The 18,834-nt window shown below is 43.5% G+C and overlaps 2 protein-coding genes across 4 annotated transcripts in view; both read right to left on the minus strand.

Annotated features, from left to right (window-relative positions):
• Positions 1-18,834, minus strand: part of ARMCX5 (armadillo repeat containing X-linked 5) — a 129,901-nt gene that overhangs the window by 9,603 nt on the left and 101,464 nt on the right. Inside the window, exons 2-4 of one of the 3 annotated variants that reach the window (XM_081222248.1) lie at positions 7,455-7,522; positions 7,033-7,109; positions 6,638-6,710 (exon numbers count right to left, since the gene is read on the minus strand). In XM_081222248.1, coding sequence (XP_081078374.1) covers positions 7,082-7,109; positions 7,455-7,522 — 96 coding nt within the window. In that variant the 3' untranslated portion in view covers positions 6,638-6,710; positions 7,033-7,081. The other 2 variants (XM_081222246.1, XM_081222247.1) reach the window with 2 other exon arrangements.
• LOC308608897 (G-protein coupled receptor-associated sorting protein 2-like) lies at positions 3,532-6,391 on the minus strand. Its single transcript, XM_081222240.1, has one exon. The coding sequence runs from the start codon at positions 6,382-6,384 to the stop codon at positions 3,814-3,816; it is 2,571 nt and encodes an 856-aa protein (XP_081078366.1). The 5' UTR covers positions 6,385-6,391; the 3' UTR covers positions 3,532-3,813.

The raw sequence follows: 18,834 nt of genomic DNA on the forward strand, positions 1-18,834 counted from the left end.
TGGATGCCAGGGTAGGGGGAGAGAGGTGGGTAGGGGTAGTGGGGATAATTCAGTTAGAAAGAGGACAAGGACTTACCAAAGGCTGCTACCTAGGATAAGACCAAAGGAACAAGCCCTAAGAAGTGGACAGAGAGCAAAACACAAGGAAGAGAGCAAAGTGTCTGCAGAGCGGACACATGAGACCATCCATGAAACAGTTTCCACAGGTGGTTCCCAGAAAAACCCTATTCTGAGGCCCAGCACAGTAGCAGGAGAGAGCCTGGATGGAGTATCAGCTTTTGAGTTCCTAGATGGGAGGGAGCTGCTGCCTGGAGCTCAGGTCCAGGAATCATCTTGGGAGTTGAGAAGCTTGGCAGTATCCCAAAGAGAAATCGTATGTGAAGGGCCCAAAGCATCCAGATTCCCTCCTCCTGAGTCTGTTACCTCCCCTTCCCCAGAGCTGCCCAGATTGGGGTTCATTCCTCTCTTGCATCTCCAGGCAGCTGGAGCCTTGGCTCTCCCCCCTCCCCCAATTTTGGGCTGGTCTCACAGTCTGGAAAAGACAAACAGTAGAGAGTGAGTGCCAACTAGGTGGGAGGAAGGGAGTGTAGCTCACAGTTCCTATCCTCACACCTGCGTTTCCTGATCCAGGGCCACCGGTGTTCACAAATTGTCACTTCACCGTTTCCTCTCTCTGGGCTCCCCTGAAGCCAACTGCTTCCACGTGTCCACCTCTTCCACCCACACAGAGAAGTAAAGTCACGCAGTGCTGGGCGGGGAGACGGGGGTGGGGTAGGGGCTTGCAGAAGGGAACGCGAGGCTCTGAGACACTTCCTCTACCCGGATCTAGTCTCCACCACCACCTCCCACGGATGCCAATATCTGGCCTCGAGCCCACCTCCTCTAGCAGCGGTCGATGCTTCCCTCCACGTATGCCTCCCGCAGGCTGACTTCCTGCCTCTTGAGCTCCTGGGCAAAAACAGACCCCGGCTAAGACGCTGGCGATTGGCTGAGGGATTGTGTCCTCCGCCAACAAAGGCCATAATTCTGGGCGCCTGAGGGATTACCTTTCAGGCTAGTGCAGCATGGAGAGACACCCACCCACGCACCCACCATCACGTCCTACCACTCCTCTCACGGCCGTCTGTCAAGCGTCAGGTGCAAGTCTTTCCCGTCCCTTTTCAGTGCGACACACCTCTACGCCGGTCCAAGTGAGAGTGCGGTCACGTGACCCACAGTTAGGCCCACGTGACCGCGCCCTCGGCAAGTCCGCCACAGCCCTGCAGCACGCAAGGCACAGTCTTGTGCCTCTGGGGTTGAGCTGCTTGCTAGAATAATCAGAAGCTCCTGATAGGGTGAAGATAGAGAGCTGAAAGGAAGGCTGGATTCAGAGCCAAAGCTTCCAGCCCTAAGTCTGGGCCTTGCTCTGTAGGAGCACAGGGCTGGCGAGGAACACCCCATGAGGACTTTGGAGACCTACTGACTTTCAGTATTCTGTGCAAAACTCGGGTGATGTATTAAAACACACACAGGATCTGTCTTGAAAAATATTGATAGCCAAAACAAACATTCAATCTCCAATTTCAACCACCAGGATGATCTCTGTTAGCACTTGTGGTTTGTGAATGGAAGCAAAACTGCCACTTTCCCCTACTTCCATAAACCTTGCAACCTAGAATCGGGTGGGGGGGGAAGCAGGTTGCACTGTCAGAAACATACAAAAATTGGGTAAAGACAACATAGGTTACTGGATACTAGTTCAGTGCAGTGCTGGGCTTCACTTTCTGTTGATAGAGCAAGTTTTCAACCCTAAGAGACTTATGTTAACTTGTAGGTATTTTGTCCAATAGCTATGGAAATGATTTATGTCCAGTGGAACAGATAACATAAATGGTTTCAATTTATCACCCTTAAGATATCAATCAGCTTTGTACTTGATCCAGCAATGTTATACTAACATTTATTTTCTATGTGTGTATGAAATTTAATATACATGTTTTCTTTATATTATATTGTGTATATTGTGTATACACATCTCCTTCAACCATTCTCATAATCTTAGCAGTTAATTGTGTTGAAAAAAAACTTCCATGTGTTCATTTCTAATTTACAAAACATAATTTTACCTTTTCAAAAATTAACATCCTCAGACAAAACAGAAATAACATTTCACCATGTCTAAAAATAATAAAACATATATTTCCCATAATCCTGTATTCCCTCTCCAAACCAACTCTATCCCTGACTTCCGCAATTCTTGTCTTAAGGTATGGTATGATGTTTTTACTTATTACTGTGGAAAACACACATAACACAAAGCTTACCATTTTAACCATTTTGAAGTGTACAGTTCAGTGGCATTAAGTACATGCACAATGCTGTGCAATCATTACCGCTATCTACTTCTGGAACTTTGTTGTCACTCCAAAAGGAAACGTGATGATCTTTCAAATGCAAGTCATGTAAAAAGGTTGCCATCTTTGTACAAGAGACTAGTATAAACTTAGCAACCTTGGTAATTTTACTTTTCTTTAAAACATTTCATAAGCTAATCTTTCTGAAGTCTCATTCCTTTTCAACTTTTCTCAATGAGTTTATCTCTAAAAAATTATTTTTAACATATATTCATTTACATAACTGTATCCTTTCCAACATGTCCACCTACAACTCGAGGCACTAGATGTAAGCATATTAAAAGAAAAAATCCTTGTCTAATTAATTTTTGTATCTCCCCAATATCTGTCACTGAAAACTTTTTTAGCATAGTGTATTTTCTTCCAGATTATGTAATATATGAAGTTTCTTAGAAAGTCATATTGAAATTGCACAGAAATTGTGTCTATTTACACAGTTTTTAAAATGGGATCTAATTTTCCACAAATGATGTCACAGTCTTCTCTATTACACCAGATATAAAAGCATGTGTCATTTCATGCCAATAAACAGATCATTTTTAATAGGTGCGTGGTATTTCCTTAATACTTTCCTTGGATTAGGATCACAAAGGAAAGCTTATTCCTGACTCCATTTAATTGGTGTGCTGTTCTACTCTTTCACTCTTCAGGTGGCACTGAGCAACACCTGTACTTTGTGTTGCAAAATGTGCAGATCTGGCCCAACTTAGTTCTCCAAAGTGGCCTCATTCCAACTGCATCCCTCACTAAACTTGGCTCACCTATTCCAGGCAGACAGGTTATATCCATACTACTGGAACAGATTTTCCAATTACACACTTTTCTTTACACCGCCACTGCTCACTTCCAAGAATGACCTAATGGGTTGTCTTATCCTACTTTTCAGTGACCAAATTTAAGTGCGTGCCTCTTCTCTGAAACATTCCTCAAGTACCACAGCACACAGTAATCTCTTCCTTCTTAAGCTCTAGGAATGGGATTTTCCAATGAGGGTATGTATGTCATACTACTCGTTGTCTATGTTTGTAACTATGCACAATGTATCTACACCTGGATTTTGAACTGAAGAAGGGTCACTTGTGCCACTTTTCACACAGAACTTTATTGAAAACACAGACTTGAATAGAGAACCATATGTTTAAACAATGAATAGCAGGGTAGGTTACACAGGCGGCTCAGTTCATTGGAAGCTCAATACTGAAAAATACAGCAACGGACAGCAAGACAAATATCAACAAAATTTTTTCAGCACTAATAGTCATTTGGCATCCACAAAATGATCCAGCTCAAACCAAGAATTGGACAAAGTTAACATCAGCATTAAAATATAAGTTACAAAATAAAACGAGACTGAAAACCAAAGCACTACTCAGGGTTCTTTGGGAACATAAGGCTGATCAGAGGCAGGTGGTTAATCATATTAGCTTTGCTGTCCCACCTTAGGATCATTCTGATTGTCTATTTGGACTTGCAGTTCCTCAGCTAACTTCTCGAATTCATGGAATGCAGAAATAAGTGGCTCAAGACTGAAATCATCATCAATTAAGGACATTGTTCCATTTTTTATAATACTACTGATATTCTGAAACATTTTAATAACAATTTGAATGTTATCATTTGTCTCTTCTATGTTAAAGAGACCCACAAATATCGATAGAGCCTTGGCACTAAATAGTTTTTTTGCCACCATAGGATTTTCAGACAAATTCAATAACATTTTCAGAACGTGAAACTTTGTTCTTGCATTGCCTGTGGTTAATAAGGAGAGAAACTCAGACATATAATTGGCAACCAGTGTGTGATAGTCTGTAGTTGTAGTGAGGTGTCTAAGCATCCTTAATCCAAGCAGCTGCTCAGGGGAACCCACGCTATGAGCAAGGGTTTCCTCACACACTTGACATATGAATGTCTCAATCATGTTTAGATTTGGGTAAGGTGGAGCCATGTGAATCATATTTTCCAAAAAACTTGTCCTAACTCGGGAGGAGGGATAATTGAGCAAAGTTTCAATAAGTGAGACAACTCCTGAATCGCGAATGAAATCACGGGTAAACTGAGAAGCAGTCCTCATACCCATTGCAATCTTAGATATTTCATGAATGAAAGGATCTCGAATTTTGTCCATTAATAGAAGGAGTTCTTCAAACTCTTCAGGACCAATTTTAAGCTCACATTGTATGCAGCTGCAGGACCAACTCTCTGGCTCTGCACTCTCCCTGGTCCTAAGATGTTCTCGAATTTCCCTGACTGACCGGTAGGATGGGTCATACTGAAATGGGAACTCAGGGTCAGGCTGATCAGGCTGAAGCAAAGATTCCTGCTCTTCCCCTTCTGGGGTAACTTCCACATTCTTGGGCTTTCCCTCAAACATTTCAGAGTATACAGATGCTGCTTCCTCAGGAATTCTAAAGGGGCTTGGGGATGGGAAGCCAATCCCATGACAAGGACCAGGTTTGAATTCAACAGTGACCTCTTCCCAGGTTTGGGGCCTGGATGATACATTAACTGCCTCCTCAGCTGTATCTCTGAACCTGGGGCTAGCCTTGTACACAGGATGGGGATTTAAGTCAAAGCAGGCCTCATCCCTGTCCCAGAACCAGGACCCAAATATGGCCTCTTCTTCAGACTCTGGCCTGGTCTCTTCTCTGGCCACAGCACCCAAACTGGACTTTTCCTCTGCCCAGAACAAGGATCCACCAATGGCCCCCTCCTCAGCCCCTGGCTCAGATTCACAAATGGCTGAAGCCCCAGCCTCCATACTGACCTCTTTCTCTGCCCAGAACCAGGACCCAATAATGACTTCCTCCTCAAACCTGGGCTCTTGTTTGACCCTGTCACTGTTATTAACATCTTTCTGGGCCCTGGGCTTCAAGACAGTATTAGACTCTTCCTTGTCTCTGGGCCTGAATCTACTATTGGCTTCTTCTCCAGGCAAAAACCAAGACTCTTTATAGTACTCGTCTTCAGACTCAGATTCAAAAAAGTCCTCTCTCTTTGTCCTGAGCTTGGACCTCATATTTGCCCCATCCCTGACTCTTGGCCTGAACAAATTATTGGTATTTTCTCCAGCCCACAAGCAGAATGGGTTGCCAGACTCTTCCTCAGACCCAGACCAGGAATCAATATAGGGTTCTTGCTTGGATCTGGGCCTGGATCTGGGATTAGGCTGATGTTTGGCCCTGTGCCTGGACCTGGTATTGGCCTCTTCCCTAGGCCATGATCTGATACTGGCCTCTTCTCCAGCCCAGAAAGAGGACATTGTAGAGGTCTCATCTGCTGACCAGAATCCAGACTCATTAGAGGCCTCCTCTCTGGCCCTGGACCTGGGATAGCACCAAGACCCCATATTAGTTTCCTCCCCTGATCCAAACCAGGGTTGGATTCCTGTCTGAACCTGCGAGCCAGGAAAGGTCTCAGTGTCTACACTGACCAGTTCCCTATCCACAGATAGGGCCATAGGTTTAGCAGCTGACCCAGACTCAGTATTAACCAGTGGCCAGGTTACTGCATTGGTCTGAGACACGCCCTCTGCTTGCGACATTGCCTCAGCCCCAAACTCAGTCTGGGCCCAAGCCTGGGCTTCATCCTTGGGCCTTGCCCCAGGGATTGCCTTGGCTTCAGTCTTAGGACGTGCCCCACCTACTGCCCTGGCTTCAGTTTTGGGTCTTGCCCCTGCCATTGCCTGGGATTCAGTTTTGGGCCTTGCCCCGGCCATTGTCTGGGACTCAGCTTTGGGTCTTGCCCCAGCCATTGCCTGGGACTCTGTTTTAGGCCTTGCCCCAGCCATTGCCTTGGACTCGTTTTGGGGCCTTGCCCCAGCCATAGCCTTGGACTCAGTTTTGGGCCTTGCCCCAGGTGTGGCCTGGGTCCTAACCTTCGGTCTGACCACCATTGGGACTTCATTCTCTCTCTCAGCCCCACCTCCAACCTCTTCTCCAGGCTTCTTTTCAGGCTTGGCCTGGACACCAGGCTCAATCTCAGCCCCAGTCATAGTACAAGTTACAGAGGAGTCCTGATTAAATACCACTAACCCAGTCTCAGCCTCTACCAAAGATCTGTCACAGTTTTCTACCTTCACACTCTAATCTTTCGATAATTCAGATGATACAGCTGGAAACAAAAGTTAGAGTCGATCACCAGTCCAGCAGTCAATCAGCCTCCTTTCCAATCCCAGTCTCAGCCAATATTACAGACAGAGTGCAGAAGAAGCACAACCAAGCTGGGAGAGGATGGATGGTTCCTGGGTGGGTGTAGGCTTGTTGAGGGTGGTGGTTAGCAGCAAATCCACCACCCCTAGATATGCCACTGGAGATCAATCTAGGAATCGAGAACGACGTGCGGCTTTGAGTCTCTTCCAACTGTGTCACTCCATGCAAAGACCCACACACAGAGACTGGACCTTGAATGCTTCGTGGGAGAGTTAGGCTATCAGAAAGTCTCTCTGTTATCCTCATTTCACCCCACAACCTTTACCCCCAGAGCTGTCACATTGCTTTGCTTGCTACAACACAGGTGAGAAAATGGTGGGAAAGTATCTTGGCAATGGGAGAGGCTGAGGAGCCCTCAGACCAGACCCTAATCACCCTTGGACCTGTGTGGTCTCCTCTACCCCACCCAAAAGATGTACCCATTCTCATACCTGCACTGATGTGGTGCAATTTTCCTCTCCTTGCTTTGTTCCAGTGGTATTAAGCCTTAAGCAAACACCAGGCCATCCTATGGATAAGTAAACATACAGGAGAAATGAAGTCTGAGTGCTTGGTTGACAGGCAGATACCCTGATCCCTGATGCAAATATCTCTTTCTGTTTAAGAGTCTAATTTGTCTGATGTTTCCTGTCGCTTGATTCCTGCTCTCAGGTCTTCTTCACCCATTCACAGCCCAATCCACACCTACCCCAATAGTCCTAATACTCCTGCAGGAAATGAGCAACGGGTTCTGCAGCAGTGTGAAAATCAGAAAGAGAGTAAGACATGTGAATCAAAGACACCCAACTGGATAAAAAACACCTGTCAATCTTCCTCTACAGCTGCCCCTTGCATTGCCCCTCTTTGCACAAACCTCCAGAGATTTAAGGCAGACTTTTCCTTTTTTCCTTCTCTGCAGAAGTAACCAGCCTCAAAGCAGACCTATGGAGCAAAGATAAAAAGGTTAAGACAATCAGAAGACCATGGTAGCAATTAAGCGCCTGATGGACAGACCAATATCAAGGATAGGACTCCATATACTGTCTTTCAATATTCAGAGTCCTCTTAGTAGAATATTCTCATTTTATCTTGACCCTCTATTTCAGCATTCCAGATAACAAACATTGTCTCTTGACGTCATATTTTTCGCACTGTTCCCTTCTCCAATTCTGAGGATTCACCACTAGGTGCACCACATCCTTTGCCTTGCGCAGCATAAATTGGGGGAAGGGTGCCCGCATATTCTAGAAAACAGGTTGTGCAGTGGTACTTGTATTTATAATTTGTCCCACCCTCACCTCCCAGTCCATCTTTTCCACCCCCAATTTTGGATGGAGGTGAGGGAGGAAGGCCAGGAAGTGTGGGGAAACCAGGTAGAGAGGAGAATTTTAGAAGGCATTCCTGGATGCCTGACCTGCTCTGGTCGCAGTCACCCCATCCCAATTCGGGTGTCCAGTCAATGGCTGCTGCCCACCCTCACCCCCCATCCCCACACAACTTCAGAAATACAGGCCGTTTTCCCGTCCCTAGTTTTTCTCAAGCCTCTCTACAGATGCACCCCGTGGCCTGAAATCGCCAGACCTACCGCGCACACAGGACACTCTGGCATCAAAGAGGCGCCTGTGGGAAGGGACAGCAGACGGCACGTGGGGTCCGACAGACCCCTTTCCAGAATCAGGGCCCAGGCGGGCGGCCCCACGGGCCCACTGGCTAGGCACCCGGCTCCGACCGCCACCCCCAGCGGCCTCCACGACGCCCCCACCCCGGCTCCTCTCCGCCATTTCGCCCGCAGAAGCCTCCCCCACAGCCCTCTCCTGGCACAGACACCGTCGACGGCGGGGCACGGGCGCCCAAAAAGCCCTCCAGGAAGCGGCCACACCGTTCGCCTCCCTAGGATCCGAGGGAAGCCCTGTGGCCAAGACCTCGCGCCCCGGGCCAGGTGCGCGCCGGTCGCCGCCTCCTCAGCGCCAGGGTTCCCCTGGCGATGCGCACCTCTCTCAGGGACCCGCTCCGACCCGGTTGCCTCCCCCTCGTCAGACTGCCAGGGTCCACGGGGGCAGGGTGTGAGCCGCTCGTCGCCCCCGAGACAACCCCACTTGCCTTCGCAGGCGCAGGGTCCCGATGGTCGGCCTCCCCCTCCTGTCGCAGCTCCTCACTCGGATTTCCACCGCTCGCTGTGCGGGCAGAATGGCAAAGAGGCGTCCCGCCCCCCGCGCGGCTGCGCCAAACCCAGCAGGGGCTGTGAAGGCTGCGGCAACAACCGCTCGCGGCGAGGGTGTCGGGAAGGGGGCGGAGGGATACGGCACGAACGGGATCGACGCCCCCTCCCAGGCCCACCATAGTTCCGACCCAGAAAGGGGCGGGGCCGGGGGAGTCCAGGCCTCAGGGGCGGGGCCACGCCGGTCCTCCACCGCCCCCCGTCGGGCAACCACCCTCCCCGCCCCGCACACTTCTGGCACCGCAGCGTGTGGGGCCGGCGGGCGGTGGGCATTGGGGGCCAGGGTTGGGAGGGTAGGGAGGGGCCGCACTGGAGGTAGCAGCGGATGGATACAGATCGTCCCGGGGTGTGTGTGTGTGTGTGTGTCTCTGTGTGTGTGTGTGTGTGTATGTGTGTACGGGACTGCTCAGAGTCCGCCCCCCTACCCTCCCCCATCGCGCCCGCCATCCTCCCTGGGCGCCAGTGGCAGAGGAGCTGTGAGGACGGCCCTCCCCGGGTCTGCTTTCCACCTTCTGGGGCCGCGGGCGGAAGGTGGGAGGCGGCGCCCGTGGAGGCCGAGCCACTGCCCCTCTTCTACGGGAAGGCAGCCCTAGATGGACCTCTGGCCTGAGGAAACAAACCACCTGTCTGCGCCAGTGTCGTCACCCTCTCTGCCACACTGCCATTTTCTCAGTCGCAGTGGTAGCACGGTAGCACACTTTGCCATTTCGCCGCCCCTGCAGTTGCCCAGGAAGGAGGGCCTTTCCCTCTCAGGACCCGCACCGGCTCAGACAGTCCTCCCTGCTCTCATCCCAGAGCCAGGTGTCAGGCACCAGGTAGGGCCGGTCCTGGCTTCTCTCCCCGGGTTCTGTCAGGTCTTCTCTTGCAGGTGCCTCCAAGCGCTCATCATCTTTGGCAGGGTGGGAATGTGGCAGGGATTAGAACCTACTGGGATCTCACACACTTGCCATACACACCAGTCTACTTTCCCCAGCCATTCTTTGGAGAAGGACCCACCAGGCACCCACTTCCCCAAGACAGAATCCTGCTGGCCCTTGAATCCTCTGATTCCTGCACTCCTATATCCTTCCTGTAGTCTTCAGCCCCTCCTTTCTGTGCTCCATGGGGCAAACAGCAACCCTGGTTAAGCACACCTGTGGTCGAGCACAAACCTGCTGGCACTGTTGCCCGTTTTAAAACTCACCTAAATGGCACCCTCGCTGTGGTAGGCTGAATAAAGGTCCCCCAAAGATGTTCACGTCCTGTTCTCCAGAACCTGTAAACATGTGATGTTACATGGCAAAGGAGAATTAAGGTTGCAGATGGAATTAAGATTGCTAATCAGCTGAATGTAAAGTAAGATTACACCGTTGTATCTTGGCCAATGCCATGGCAAGGCTACTTTAAATGTGGAAGAGGCAGGCAGAAGAGTCAGTGTCACAGTGAAGTTGCATGAGAAAGACGCCACAAGTGGACAGGATATCACTAGTTTTGAAGATGGAAGGAAGCCAGAGGCCAAGGACTGCAGGCAGACCCAGAAGTTGGAAAAGGCAAGGAGACAGATTCTTCCTAGAACCCCTCAGAAGAATGAAGTCCTCCTATCACCTTTATTTCAGACCAGAGAGACACTTTTCCTATTTCCAACCTTCAGGACTGTAAGATAATATTTTATTGTTTTTGTTTTCTTAAGCCAGCAAGATTGTGGTAATTTGTTACAGCAGCAGTGGGAACCAAATTCACTCACCATACTGATAAAGACCATTCCCCTTCACTTTCTTGAATTGGGCTTCAGCCCCTGGGAAGATCAATTTGGGCGCTCATCTCTCACCACTATAACCACCCTCTTAAGCGCCTTCTCTCTTTTCTAAAGAAGAGAGATTTTGCAATCATCTTTGAGGTTCGTCTTGGAGAAAGTCCCTATTTACTGAATATCATGGATGCTTACCAGGATGAAAAGGGAACCTTATTCTTACCATGAATTTTCATATCAGCTTTTACTTGTTATTAGATATTTATTATAACTGTACAATATTTAGGTGATAGAGAAAAAGTCTAGAGATGATTCTATGCTATATCTAGAGACAAAAGATGTCAGTTTTCAGAGGAAAGTCTTTCACTGTGCTCTTTCAATGGCCTTAGCTGAATTGTGGATTTTCTTTGTTCCAAAGTATACTCTCTTGGGTGAATGCCAGGGTGGAAGAAGGGAGTCTGAGCTCTTCCGGGATCTGTGCGTGTGCATGAATCTCTTTGCATCTCTGAACTGTTCCTTCTGCATCTGAAAGTGTCTGGTGCCTTTTTTTTGTCTGGTGCCTTTTATTCATTCGACAAATATATATGAGTATCTACTTTGTCATAGGCACAAACAAAAAAGAAAGAAATCTCTGTACTCGTGGAGGTGACATTTATTTGTAATTTCATTCTTATTAATTTCTTGTCTAAAAATTTACAGATTTATTCAATGTCATACCAGCAATCTTATCTGATAATTCTGGATACTGTGAAATCTTGATTCCAAGATACTTTCTGACAGAGGAGTGAATCTACCACTAGCTGACAGATTATACTGTGAGATTTTGAAATACCTGTTGGACAATTTATTGTTAATTCATTTAGAGAACAGACACTACGACTCATTAACATTTTTTGAACTGAGAAAAGTCCTATTTTAAGCTCTTTATGTGTATTAGCTCACAAAACTCTTGTACATTATGGACTACTATCAAAATAATCTATTACCTTCATATAACGGAAGGAAACCAGCTCAGAGGAGTTGTTTCATCTTTAAAGTCAGAGGGGAAAATAAAAGATTAAAATATTAAAAGGAGGCTGACCTATGTCTGTCTGACTTGTAGGCACTATTTACTTCATCCTAAAATGGACTCCAGTCTAATAGATTCTGATGGCCAAGGTTCCACTCCCCTGTTTCTCCAACAGACCTGTGTAACCCTGACTTACCCCTGAAATCTAAATCTCAGAACCAAATAACCCCCAAGCATTAAGCCCAGGATACACATGCAGCTGTGCTATATCATACCTACAGCTCTGCCCCTGACCCCACCCCACCTCCTACATACTTATGCACGTGAACTTTCACACTAGCATATTCCTTGCCTATGCAACACACATGATCTACTCCTCTTCCCTCTTAATCACCATGGACACAGACCTGTTTTTGTCTATTAAGCTTAGCTTGGCTATATTCTGTTGTTTTAATTTGCAATTCCATAATGACATAGGATGTTGAGCATATTTTCATATGCTTATTTGCCATCTGTATATCTTTTTGGTCAATTATCTGTTCAGATCATTGACCTTTTTTTTAAACGAGATTGACTGTTTCCTTATTGTTAAATTTTAAGGATTCTTTGTATATTTTGGATACCATTCTTCTATCAGATGTTTTGCAAAGTTTTCTTCTCAATCTCCACTTGTCTTTTCATTCTATCAATAGAGTATTTTGCAGAGAAGGTTTATTTTTAATGAAGTCCAACTTACCAATATTTTCTTTCATGGATCACACTTTTGATGTTGTATCAACAAAGTCCTTGCCAAACACAAAATTACCTAGATCTTTTACTATGTTTCTTCTAGGAGTTTTATAGTTTTGCCTTTTACATGTAAGTCTATGATTCATTTTAAGTTAATATTACTGAAATATGTAACGTATGAGTCTAGATTTTCTTTGCATGTAGATGACCAGTCGTTCTAGCATCATCTGTTGAAACGATTATCCTTTCTCCATTGAATTACCTTTGCTCTTCTATCAACTGGTTGAATATATTTGTGTGGGTCTATTTCTGGTCTCTCTCTTCTGTTGCATTGATCTATTTGTCTTTTCTTTTGCCAGCACCACACTGTCTGGATTACTGTGGCTTTATGGAAAATATTGAATTTGGGTAATGTCAGTCCTCTGATGTTCTTCTCCTTCAGTATTTGCTATTCTTGGTCTTTTGCCTTTCAATATAAACTTTATAATCTGTTTGCTGATATCCATAAGATAACTTGCAGGGATTTTGATTGGGATTGCATGGAACCTATAATTTGGGAAGAACTGACATCTTGACAATATTGAGTTTTCCTATCCTTGCACATGAAATAGCTCCACATTTATTTAGATCTTTGATTTTTTTCATCAGTATTTTGTAGTTTTCCTCATATAAGTATTGTACATAATTTGTTAGATTATGCCTAAATATTTCATTTTTGGTGCTAATATAAATGGTATTGTTTTTAATGTCAAATTCCATTTTTTCAATGCTGGTATATAAGAAAATTTGAATTTTGTATATTAACCTTGTATCTGGCAACAGTGCTATAATTGCTTATTTGTTCCAGGTTTTTTTTGTTGATTCTTTGAGATTCCTACAGATATGATCATGTCATCTTTGAACAAGTACAGTTTTAATTCTTCCTTTCCCATCTGTACATTTTTATTTATTTTTCTTCTCTTATTGCAATAGCTAGGACGTCCTGTGTGATATTAAACAGAAATGATGAGTGGGGGCATCCTCTCCTTGTTCCTAATCTTAGCAGAAAAGCATCTAGTTGCTCAGCCTTGTGATGTTAGCTGTAGGTTTTTTTGTAGATGTTCTTCATTAAGTTTAAGGAGTTTCCTCTATCCCTAGTTTTCTCACTTTTTATCATGAATGGGTATTCAATTTTGCCAAATGCTTTTTCTGCTCTAAATGATCATATTTTTCTTCTTTAGCCTTTCATGTGATGGATTACATTAATTGATTTTCAAAAGTTGAACCCGTATTGTATACTTGGAATAAATTCCACTAGGTTGTGGTGTATAATTCCTTTTATACATTGTTGGGTTTTATTGGCTAACATTTTGTGAGGATTTTTATACCTATGTGCATGAAAGATACTGGCCTGCAATTTTTCCTTTTTGTAATGTATGTGCTTGGTTTGGGTACTAGGTTAATGCTGTTCTCATAGAATTTGGGGGGGGGATTATTCCCTCAACTTCTATTTTCTTTAAGTGATTGTGTAAAGTTGGTATAATTTCTTCATTAAATGTTTGATATAATTCACCAGTGAACCTGAGTCTGGTGTTTCCTCTTTTGTAAGGTTAATCATTGATTCAATTTCTTTAATAGTTATAGGTATATGCAGAGTACCTATTTATCCTTGTGTCAATTTTGGTAGATTGTGTCTTTCAAGAAATTGTAATTCTTCTAGGCTGTCAATGTTTTAGGACAAAGTTGTTCATAATATTCCATTATTATCCTTTTAAGTTCCATGGGAACATTTCTGGTGTTAGCAATTTGTGTCTTTTCTCCCTTTTCTTAGTTAACTTGGCTAGAGGCATATAAATTTTATTAATCTTTCAAAGAACCAACTTTTGGTTTTATTGAATTTCTCTATTGATTTCCTGTTTTTAATAGCACTGATTTCTGCTCTAATTTTTAAAATCTCTTTTCTTGGGCTTCCCTGGTGGCGCAGTGGTTGAGAGTCCGCCTGCCGATGCAGGGGACACGGGTTCGTGCCCCGGTCTGGGAAGATCCCACATTCCGCAGAGCGGCTAGGCCCGTGAGCCATGGCTGCTGAGCCTGCGCATCCGGAGCCTGTGCTCTGCAAGGGGAGAGGCCACAACAGTGAGAGGCCCGCCTACCGCAAAAAAAAAAAAAAAAATCTCTTTTCTTCTGGTTACTTTGGATTTAATTTGCTGTTACTTCTCTAGTGGCTAAGGTGGAAACTTCAGTTATTAACTTTAGATTGTTTTTCCTTTCTAATACATTCATTCAATGCTATAAATTTCCCTCTAAACATCCTACAACTTTGATAAATTTTCACAATTTTTTAAAAGAATATTTTAAAATTTCTCGAGAGTTCTTTGACCCACATTCTATTTAGAAGTGTGTTGGTTAACCTCCAAGTGTTTTAGGGGTTCCAGTTATTCTTCTGTAATTAATGTTTAGTTTAATTTCTTTGTGATCTGAGAGCATGGTTTGAATGATGTCTATTCTTTAAAAAATTTTAAGGTATGTTTTATATCCCAGGATGTGGTCTATCTTGCTGAATGTTCCATGTGAGCTTGAGAAGAATCTGTACTCTGCTGTTTTGGATGAACAAAACAGAATACACAAAAATTTATAAATATTAACTAGGTACTGTTGATTGATGGTGCTGTTCAATTCGTTTGTTTTTACTGATTTTTCTACCTTCTGAGTCTGTCAATTACTGATAGAGTGATGTTGAAGTCTCCCACTATAATAGTGGATTTGTCTTTTTTCCTTCAATTCTGTCAGTTTTTGCCCTATGTATTTCTGTACTTTTTTGTCAGATGCATACACATTAAGGATTGTTATGTCTTCCTTGAGAATTGGGCCACTTATCAGCATGTAATTCCCCCTTTCTTCTGGTAATGTTCTATGCTCTGTATCCTGCTTTATTTGAAATTAATAGAGCTACTCTGGCTTTCACTTGTTTAATGTAAATTTGTTTAATGATGGTATTTCTTTCTTTATCCCTTTTTTATTTTTTTTATTTTTATTTTTATTTTGCGGTATGCGGGCCTCTCACTGTTGTGGCCTCTCCCGCTGTGGAGCACAGGCCCCAGATGCGCAGGCTCAGTGGCCATGGCTCACAGGCCCATCCACTCCACTGCATGTGGGATCCTCCCGGACCGGAGCACGAACCAGCGTCCCCTGCATCGGCAGGCGGACTCTCAACCACTGCGCCACCAGGGAAGCCCCATCCCTTTATTTTTAATCTATTGGTGTCTTTATATTTAAAGTAGGTTTCTTTTAGACTACATGAAGCTGGATCTTATTTATTTAATCCACCCTGATAGTCTATCTTTTTTGATTGGTGTTAGACCATTGACATATATGATCATTGATACAGCTGGATAAATACCTACCATATTTGTTACTGTTTTCCATGTTGCCCTTTTCCTTTCTTTGTCTTATCTTTTTCTGCCTTCTCTGTTTTAAATTGTACATTTTATATGATATCATATCTCTCTTCTCTTAGCATATAAATGATACTTCTAATTTTACTTTTCTAGTGGTCGCCCTAGAGTTTGCAATATTCAAGGCCACTTTCAAATAACGCCATACTGTTTCACAGGTAGGGCAAGTACTTTACAACAGAGTATTTCCAATTCCTCCCTCTTATCCCTTATAACACTGCTGTCATTCATTTCACTTATCTATAAGCTGTAATCACCACATACACTGTTGATATGCTTATTTTGAACAAACTGTAATCTGTTAAATCAACTAAGAATAAAAAGACTTCATTTCACCTTCATTTATTCCTTCTCTAACACTCTTGCTTTTTTTAATAGATATGAATTTTTGATCTATATAATTTTCCTTCTCTCTGAAGAATTTTGTTTAACATCCCCTGCAGGACAAGTCTACTGGGGACAAATTCTTTCAATTTTTGTTTGTCTGAGAATGTCTTTATTTCTCCTTCACTTTCAAAGAATAATTTTACTGAATACAGAATTCTAGATTGGTAATTTTTTCCTTCAACACTTTAAACATTTCTCTCCACTCTCTTCTTGCTTGTATGGTCTCTGAAGAGAAATCTGATGTAATTCTTACTCCTGCTCCTCTATAGGTAATGTGGTAGGTTTCTCTGGCTTTTTTCAATATTTTATCTTTGTCTTTGACATTCTCCCATCTGAATATAATAGCCTAGGTATAGATATTCTGGGTTTTATCCTGCTTCATGTTCTCTGAGATTCCTAGATCTATGGTTTGAAGTGTGTCATTAATTTTGGAAACTTCTCAGCCATCATTACTCAAATATTTCATCTGTTTCTCTCTTTTCTGTCTTTGTGGTATTTCTATTACATGTATGTTACACCTTTTGTAACTGTCCCACAGTTTGTGGATATTTTGTTCAGGCTTTTTCACTCTTTTATATCTTTGTATTCTCTTTTGGAAGTTTCTACTGACATTTCTTCAAGCTCATTGATTTATTCTCAGCCATGTTCAGTCTATTGAGGAGCCCATCAAAAACATTCTTAATTTCTTTTACACTGTTTTTGATTTCTAGCATTCACTTTTTGATTCTTTCTTAGGGTTTATAGCTCTGTGTTTATATTACCATCTGTTTTTGCATGTTGTCCACTTTTTCCATTTAGAGCACTTAGCATATTAACCATAGTTGTTTTAAATTCCTGGTCTAATTCCAAAATTTCTGCCATATCTGGATCTGTTTCTAATGCTTGCTCTGTCTCTTGATACTGGTGTGCTGGGGTTTTTGTTTGTTCATTTGTTTTGTTTTTGTGAGATTTTTTGGCTTTTAGTATGCCTTGCAATTTTTTGTTAAAAGGCAGACAGTACGGGTTAAAGAAACTGAGGTAAATAGGCTGTTAGCATGAGGTTTTATGTTTATCTGGCTAGGAGTTAGGCTGTGTATACTGTTTGCTATAGCTCTATGTGTCAGAGGCTAAGTATTCTGTTGTCCTTGTTTTAGTTTCTCCTGTTGTCTTTGGGTTTCCCTAGAGACTTTTAAAAACAGAAATATGACCTTGCCGAGGCTGGGAAGGCATCTTGGTACTGTATGTGATACAAATGATGCCCTTACAAGGATATCACATCTAGCTTTTATCTTAATATTTAGAAAGGAATGTGCAAACATCACAGAACCATGTTTCCCAAATATTATTCCATTGAACATGAGGCCATCAGGATGTTAAGTGGCATTCCATTTTTTAACGTGGTCTAATGAAACTGGGAAATGTTGTTATAAAAAACCCTGAAATATTTTGATTAGAATGATGTGAAAGACCTATGAGTTTAAAAGAGAAGAGATTTTTTAGGAGTAAAATAAAGCTGAGGGGAGATGTAAGTAGTTGGAGGGTTATTATAAGCTAGATATACCACAGCTGCCTTATCTCCATAAAGTCAGAAGTTGACATACTGCAGCAAGAGAGAGATGGGTTAGAAATGGACTGCATAGTGAGGGTGTGAGAGAAAAATATTATTATTGTAAGAGAGCATATCATCTTCAACTCTGGACACATGATAGGAAAGGCAAAAAACCACTTAAGGATGATTTGTCTTGCTGCCTGAAGCTGCCAGGAAGGTAACTCTGAATTTCTCACTCCAGAATTCCATGACCCTAGTCCTGTAGATCCTAGGATGCAGGGTAGAGACGTTTTCTTAAAGAAGGTCTGAGATGTACACTTCCTTCAGCTTTAATCTGCTCTTATTATACATGAGCCTTATTGATGTGGTTGGAAGGTGTGGGGGGAATGGGAAATATTCTATGGTTCTATTATTTGGTCTCAGTGTTTCAGTGAGCCTTTGTCCCTGGTTTGTGACATTCACAAGTGCTTTTCAGTTTTTTATTCTTTTTTAGGTGAGACAGGAGGTCTATAGGGGGCTAGCGTTGTGTATTTTCCTCTAGTCTGTGAACTCACAAATGTTTCTTACCTTTTTTTCTTCCCAAGGCAAGATAAGAAATAATAGATGGGGCTGGAATTGAAAAAAAATCCTTTCCCCTAGGGGGATAAGGCTCTAGTAGTTTTTTTCCCATTCAGAGCAGGCAGTTGTCATGGAAAATGCTCTGAGTGTATTTCAAAATGTTTGCTCTTCCCATCCCTCTGCTGTATCCATGAGGGAATACTTCTTGGCTCTTCACCATGAGAACTGAGTGGTTTTCCTGGAGGTCAAATCCACAAAAGCTCCTGTAAGACTGTGACACACAGGCTTTCTCACTCCCTTGATGGCCCACACTCAGCCTCCAGCAATTTATCAAAATGACCATTCAAGTGTTCCTACCAGTTTTGGCTCCAGTGGATTCTACTCCAGGTAAGCAGATCTCAACTATGACTCTGAATTTGTCTGTTTCTCCAGATTTTGAAGTGGTGGTTTGGCCTATGATCTTAGTTATCTGATGGGTCCAAGAAAAGCCAGGTATTTTCAGTGTTTTCAGATTTTTCTTGTTGTGACTTTGGGAGTCATGACTTCCAGGCTCTTTATATATTGCAACTGAAAGCAAAATTTTGGATGGAAGACTTAATTTATGCTGTTTGAAGATGTGTTGACAGCTACTTCCCCTCAAGTCTCTGTATACCCTTTAACTC

The sequence above is a fragment of the Mesoplodon bidens genome, assembly GCF_964165515.1.
Source record: "Mesoplodon bidens genome assembly, chromosome: X".
Classification (NCBI taxonomy): domain Eukaryota; kingdom Metazoa; phylum Chordata; class Mammalia; order Artiodactyla; family Ziphiidae; genus Mesoplodon; species Mesoplodon bidens.

Coding starts and splice junctions, on each gene's coding strand:
- LOC308608897 (XM_081222240.1), bottom strand. CDS start 6,384: ATGACTGGGGCTGAGATTGAGCCTGGTGTCCAGGCCAAGCCTGAAAAG.